This window comes from Gadus chalcogrammus, chromosome 11, assembly GCF_026213295.1.
Source record: "Gadus chalcogrammus isolate NIFS_2021 chromosome 11, NIFS_Gcha_1.0, whole genome shotgun sequence".
NCBI classification, from domain to species: domain Eukaryota; kingdom Metazoa; phylum Chordata; class Actinopteri; order Gadiformes; family Gadidae; genus Gadus; species Gadus chalcogrammus.
In genome coordinates this window covers 1,931,059-1,938,380 of record NC_079422.1, presented here as the reverse complement: position 1 = coordinate 1,938,380, position 7,322 = coordinate 1,931,059, and the positions used below count along the sequence as shown (strand labels likewise).

The following is a 7,322-nucleotide window of genomic DNA, read 5'->3' as shown; positions in this document are numbered from 1 at the left end:
ACTTTGAACTTGAACTTTGAACAAGGAGCGGTTGGTGTGGAGGTTTAGTTAGCATGGCCACAAAGAAGGGCTCGGAGAACACACTGCTGTTCATGGTTCCCATGCAGATGTCTCTATAGAGCCTAAGCATTAACGGATTTTTTTTTTTTTTCATACTTTTGTACTTCTTAGGGGAAGAAGTCTTGTTATTTAGTACCAGAAGATGACCTCAGGAGACAATTTAAGCATTTTGGTGCCACAATTCTGTCTGTGGTTTTGACACTCTTCTTTTTACAGTCTTTCAAGCTTTTTTCCCAGAAGTATGCAGTACATCTTATTTCTATGTAAGAATTAATCACTTTTTCTAACCAATTGCCCAGACATAAGCAGGCTGTTTAGACTACATCTCCTGTATTTAGATTATGAACCGGTCCAGGATTATCGAAGGAACAAGGTCATTGGGAGCAGCTCTTTTGGACTGTTCCCAACCCACCTCCAATATTTTTGCATTTGGAACTTCTGTAAGTTCCTCATCATAAAACACTGCATTTCAGTCCTACCCTTTCTATACAGCCTTTTAACTGTGTGATGAGATTGTGCGCCAATTTCATTGTCTTGGACTGACTTGGGGTTTTGTACATCTATGTAACCTTCATTAGCATTACCTTCTTCAAGAATCTTCCCAGTTGAGGCATGCCTCTGTCCCCCCGTTGGTCTGTTAGGTTAGTGCCATATGTGCGGAGCAGCTGTTTGCCAGAGAAATGCTACACAATCAAAATAACCTTACAAATGTCTTGTGAAAAACAGTGGCGTTGATGGATTATTCAACGCCAATGTCAATGCATGGGCGTTGATGTTAAAATACTATTTGTGTGTAGGAGAATTGCCAAAGTATTGTACTGACAGTATCTATGGTACTGAAATATTATGTACAGTGAATGTATTGTCGTTAATTGCATTAAAGTATTTTTTCATGTATTTTGGGGAGAATAATAATAATAATGCATTTTATTTATGGGCTCCTTTCTTGACACGCAAGGTTACCTTACAAAATCAAACATCCATAGTAGCAAACAACAAAAAAAAAAAAAAAAACATAATAAAACAGTGTACAAGAGAGAAACAGCGTGTTCATTCTAGTTCCAAGAATGCATCTGACTTAAAGGGAGTAGTCTTGGGTGAATAGATACGTTTTCAGGTGATATTTGAAGGTGTTAATGGACCTGGACTGTTGGATGTCATGAGGCAGAGTTCCAGAGGTGGGGGGCTGAGCGACTGAATGCTCTTGACCCCATGGTAACCAGGCGAGCTGGTGGGAGGGTGAGCTGGATGGAGGAAGACGATCTGAGAAAATTGGTGGGTGTCTTGATGGAGAAGCTCGGTAAGATACTGAGGGGCAAGATTGTTGATGGCCTTGAAAGTGAGAAGCAGGATCTTGTAAATGATGCGATATTTGATGGGGAGCCAATGAAGTTGCTGCAGGACAGGTGTTATGTGATTGATGGAGGGGGTTCTAGTAATGATACGGGCTGCCAAGTTTTGTACAAGTTGTAATTTATGTATGGAATTAGCAGGTAAACCAAAGAGGGGAGAGTTGCAGTAGTCCAGATGCGATGGGACCAGGGTGTGAACCAGAATTTCAGCACTGTTGGGGGAGAGATGGGCGAAGGCGAGAGATGTTACGTAGATGGAAGTATGCTGACCGAGTGACATTATTGATATGGGACTGAAATGATAGGGTGCTATCCAGGATGACACCCAGACTCTTGACCTGGGGAGAGGGGGAAACTGATGAATTTGGAGATGGAGATGGATAAGTTATTTATTTTAGAGAGGTTGGATTTGGTGCCAATACAGAGTATTTCAGTTTTTTCACAGTTGAGTTTCAGAAAGTTTTGGGAGAACCAGGATCTGATTTCCTGGAGGCAATCGGAGAGGGAGGTGGGAGGGAGGGTCGGGGTGGGTTTGGTGGACAAGTAGAGCTGGGTTTCATCTGCATAACAATGGAACTGAATATTATATCTACGGAAAAAATGGCCAAGAGGGAGGAGATAGATAATGAACAGGAGGGGTCCAAGGACAGAACCTTGGGGTACACCAGAGGAGAGGGAGGAAGAATGGGATCTACATTTTTTGAGTTGGACAAACTCAGTACGTCCACATAGATATGATTTAAACCAGTCTAGAGGTGTGTCAGATATTCCAAGAGAGGCTAATCGGTCGATGAGGATGGTCTGGGAAATGCTGTTAAAAGCTGCACTCAGGTCCAGGAGGATCAGGATGGTGAGTAGTCCAGCGTCCGCAGCCATGAGGAGGTCATGGCTGTGTGTTACCTGTCTCACAAATAAAAAGAAGTATAAACTATTTTTTTTTTTAAATGGCATAATGGAATTACAGGAGTTAGTGGAGTAAAAATGGGGAGGGAGAGAGTCCGGTGGGACTGTATAACATATATACACACACGTGTATTTGATAATTACAATGCAATCGGTTGTTTTAGATTTACTGTATTTTTCAAAATAAAGCTGCTTCTTGTTAACTTTGAGTATGAAGAATTTTTTTCTGAAGCATGAATTCAAATTCACAAGCATGCTTTTGAAAACAAACCAATGACTTTTGAACAGACTTTATTCTTTAATAAGCAATACATGGAGCTTGCTAAAAACAAATCAAACATTTTAAAATACATAAGTTATCGTTGGAAGTCTGAAGAGAACAGAAAGAAATAACAGAAGCCTGGCATTCACCAAAGACCCAAATAGATGCAAGGCATCATCCAGACGGTTACTGAAATAATTAATGAAATCAAACATCCGAAGTTGACCAAGATAGACAATCGATGTGAGTGTACATGAATCATCAACGCTTTTAACAACATCATTGTTTACATATATGAAAAAACAAAGTATATGATTTCATCACATGAAATAATTTGTTAATGTAATCACACAAGCAATTCCTTCTCCGCTCCTGCATATTGTGCACTAGGCTGCTATCTGAAGAGGTTGTTTGAGTTTTGTTAGATGGAGTCCAATGTACGTTTGGCAAACAAACACATGTTGCCTCTTTTCCTGATTTGTAAAATCGAGTGAAAAAAATAGAGCTACGACAGAACCAAGTGAAGAACAGTCTTAGCTCTTAATTAAGTCATACCCAAATGAAGGAACTTAGGCACCATTAAAAATAACCTATTTAGATCTGCACATCTCATCGCCGAATATAGTAGCCCTGGGTTATAAGTGAAGGTCAGATACAATCTCACGTTTTTTTATGTCAAACCACCTTCGAACTAACAAAGATAACAGCAGACAAAACAAAAATACTATAAGGTCCTAAAGAGCAGATCTTCACACTAGAACATGCGGTAAGAGAAGTTGATGTGATTGAGCGGAGAAGATATACAGGCCAAGCAGATGGGATTTAACCATTGTCTACTCAAAGTTAAGCACGTTGCCGTCGAAGTGCGTCAGTACATGGTTCTCGAAGATCTTCTGCTCGCAGTCGAGTGGGAACTGTTCGCTGCACATGGGGCAGACCTTCCAGTGGCTCTCCACATGCTCCTCGAACTTACTCTGGTCGTAGTTGGGCGGAAAGATGACCTCACAGAGTGGACAGCGTTTCATGTCCACACTGCGTATGGAGGACAGAGGACAAACGATGGGGGAAGATGGAAGAGATCTAGTGTTAAGGTGGTCATTGATTTTCACAAATTAAAGGAACTATTTTAGTGTTGTGTCCGCTCTAACTGTCACTTCCCGGTTGGAGGGCGAGAGAGGGCGGGGTTTGGGCTGTGTCCAAGACCATTCTTGTAAACAAAGAGGTACGGGGCTGGCCAGCATTTTATATTTTAGGAAATGATTTGTGATTTTATCGATAACATTGAAATCACTATTAAAAAGCATTGACTACAGATATGTCAAGATTACTTGAAGCTGTAAGCTAGTTGATATGTGACACATTGTGACTTTAATAGACAAGGGATGAGCATTAAAAGGTAAAGGTCTCAGGCACTGGTTGGCCTGCTGGAAATGAACGGCAGCAGCAAGACAGAGGGGACTTTAGACATGTACAACACTGCTGCGTGAAGCCACAGCTCAGACAGAGGGCCGGTGCGGGGGTTACCTGGGCTCAAAGCAGAAGGGGCTCTGGGCCTCGCTCATGAAGGGGCTCTGGGCGTCGTATGCTGCCGGCGGCTCATTACCGTTGCTCTGGGAACCACAAAGAAACCAGTTCAAAAATCGTCCACAGTACTCTCATTTACTTTGCACAATTGAGCAGAAATTATGATGATTGGAGGCATTGTTTCATTACATATCAATGATGAATCTATTCTAAGCTGCATAATCATCTTGTTTTAATTACAGTGTATGCAGAAACAAACATTCACTCCATGTTGTTACATAAGTAGGACACAAGTCAATGGAATAAGCGTGGACATAAAGAAAAGCACAACTGACCGGACCATCCTCATATGGTAAACCTAACTAAAAACACGCTGATCATACAGTCTTTACTCTGAGCAAAATCAAGTCGCAAAGATGAAAAATTTTGACTGGATCAACATCCTTGGTCACAATAAGCGTCAAGATATTCCCGGGTGAAAGAACGCGAACGGCTTTCACTGACCAGAAGCGATCCAGCCGGCTACTGTTAACATAGTTACGTGGTTAAAAACATTGTTGCTGATCTGAAGTTGAAACGATAACGAAAACGATATTAAAGATGAACTGAACTGAAATTTGAAGTTTAGTTGATATAACAGATGTATTGTCTTCCTTCTCATTGGTACAATAGCTAAAAAGGGCTGGACTTGCTAAAAGGGATTAAATTGTACGGTGAACGTTTTACAGGGTGCCGCAATGTTGGATTTCAACAATCAGCTACGTCACTGGCATGGTAACCTACTCCTACTCTGTTGCTCTAGCAGCCATAGCAGGTAATGAGTCAGGCTCTGAGGCTCGCTGAAATGGTTACGGAAAAGAAAACAACCAGGTCTACAGGAGGATCATCTTATCGCATTGCCCATGGCTGCATTAATGAATTATATAGGCCCAAGGTGAGCTGGGGTAATCATGCATTTCCACAGGCTGCCTTTGAATAGGAAACCAGCCCTTAATACATGGCTGCAGGGACGTCACTAGGACGAAGATTTTTCATCACATCTTTAAAGTGGTTCTTTAATTCATATTACAGTAGAGCAGGGGTTCTCAAAGTTTTGACAACTGAGGGCCAATTTAGGAACCCAAAATTTCACTGAGGGCCGCCAAAGGAAGAAAAAAAATGCCGGGAAACGCCGTCAGCATCCCAGTGGTCAAAAAAAACATTGCACCGTGGACCTCCGGGAGTGAGGTCAAGTGAGGTCTAAATCACGAAACTGAGGTTCACCCTTTCAAAGTAATGTACAGTCGGATTACAGTTTTTCTCAGTCGCTTTGGTTCATTTCTCAGATCAGAATTGAAATTCTCAAAACTACCTGTTCAATCTTCACATCAGTGTGCCACTTGTGCACATGAAAAAAACAGTTTCTCATTTATTTGAACACGTTGCAAATGCTTTGGTACATCCATGCACATGATTATGTACAATTCTAAGCTCTTTCATACATTATCAATTGCTTATATCATGTTGATCAAAATGTATTGTAATGGTCTCTATGGAATAGTCTCACCCCCACAACATTTAGGTATTAGTTCATTGCATAAGTCTTTACATGCAAAATGGTTGAACAAGTTGTCATAATATGTCAAGCCTATTTCTATACATTTCTATACACTGGCATTAGACTCTTTTTTTTGTTCTTTTTTCTAAATCTGTCCTGAATTGGTCAATTGCTACCAGTTGAATCTTGACTTTCCCTAAAGAAGGGAAATCTGTGAAGTGGTAGATCAACCAACGATCAACCAGTACTGGAATAGCTCAAAGGTGCATCTCCTGAACCATGAACTGGCAAGTATATATATAGCTGGAGCACAACACAATGTTACATTGTCTGAGAATTTGTAGCCCAACAGACAGGAACGTCAGGAGTTGTAGGATGACTGCACTGTAATTCTTACAGCAATGCATGTACAGTTTACCCTAAGGAGATTTTCCTATGTTCACATTTCTAGCAATGACATGGTCTGTCAACAAATTAAAGTACAAACAGTCAAAGCGTAAATGTGAATCTTGTCCAATCTCCAATCAATCTCCCACATACACTAAGGTGTAACTTACAATTTACAATAATTGTCTTCAAAACTTTAGCCATAGTTTACATCAGAACATCCCTCCAGAGTACACTGTTATATTGACAACATGACTAAGCAATTTGACTGTCTTATCCGTAGACATTGACACAAGGACTTGTCATTCTGATCCATGGTGTTTTGCTATTTGAACACATTGTTTTGAGAAAGGCACTTACTGCTTTGCAAATTTCAATTCTGATCTGAGAAATGTACCAAAGCGACTGAGAAAAACTGTAAAACTAACAAATGTAAAAGGATTTAATTGAAAGCTAGAGAGAGTCGAATTTTCTCTTTATATTTATTTATATTAATATTGATATAATAATAAAAATAAAAAAGTTTTTTTTATTTTATTTTTTCTCTGAAGCACTGAGATTCTTGAATATAAAGTGCATTATAAATAAAATTTATTATTATTATTATTATCTATCAGGGCCTGTTTTCTGGCTCACTCTCTTTTCTTTACTTGCCTTAAGACCTCCTGCTTCCCTCTCCTGAGTCTTCAGGATGTCCTCTTTAAAAAATATATAAATAAGCTAAACAAATGTAAGAGTTGGTAGGATTCAAGTCTACATATTGGGGTGAGTTCAAGGAAAATATTTTAGAAATAAATCCATCAATGCAAATGAAAGAATATATAGGCTAGTTTCATAAACTCACTCTTTCCAAATAAAGTTTAGGCCTATTTCTGCCTGCCACTGATATTTCTCTATTGTGTCTGAAAATAGTCTATCCTTTGAACAGAGGTTAACATAATGGTGTGGTGCATCCCCGAATTAGTTTAGTCACTAATGAAATTTGACAACACAGAACAATTGAAGTCTGAATCTTTCTGAAATATTTATTCTGCCAAATAATACGGTATGTGAAAAAAGTAGAAACAAAAAAAAAATATATATATATAGCTGTAAGCAGCAATGTGGGTGTCAAGCATAATGGGACTCGATAAACTAATTCTGCCGCCGGACGGTTGTAATCGGCTAGGTGGCTACATGACGACCGGGACTCGATAAACTAATTCTGCCCAACGGACGTAATCGGCTAGGTGGCTACATGACGACCGTATCGGTAATCGGACGGAAGTAATCGGCTACCATGACGGCCGTCTCAGTA

The 7,322-nt window shown here is 40.0% G+C and overlaps 1 protein-coding gene across 1 annotated transcript; it reads right to left on the bottom strand.

The window, feature by feature from the left end:
- Window positions 1–2,573: 2,573 nt before the first annotated feature.
- On the bottom strand, window positions 2,574–7,097 carry LOC130391460 (tax1-binding protein 1 homolog B-like). Its single transcript, XM_056601608.1, has 2 exons — window positions 4,102–7,097; window positions 2,574–3,609 (listed from the first exon to the last, which is right to left on the bottom strand). Exons 1-2 carry the CDS (start codon window positions 4,137–4,139, stop codon window positions 3,411–3,413), a joined length of 237 nt encoding a protein of 78 aa, XP_056457583.1. The 5' UTR covers window positions 4,140–7,097; the 3' UTR covers window positions 2,574–3,410.
- Between the last annotated feature and the right edge of the window lie 225 nt (window positions 7,098–7,322).

Coding starts and splice junctions, on each gene's coding strand:
- LOC130391460 (XM_056601608.1), bottom strand. CDS start 4,139: ATGAGCGAGGCCCAGAGCCCCTTCTGCTTTGAGCCCAG. Junction 3,610..4,101: donor CCCTTCTGCTTTGAGCCCAG/GTAACCCCCGCA, acceptor CTCCATACGCAG/TGTGGACATGAAACGCTGTC.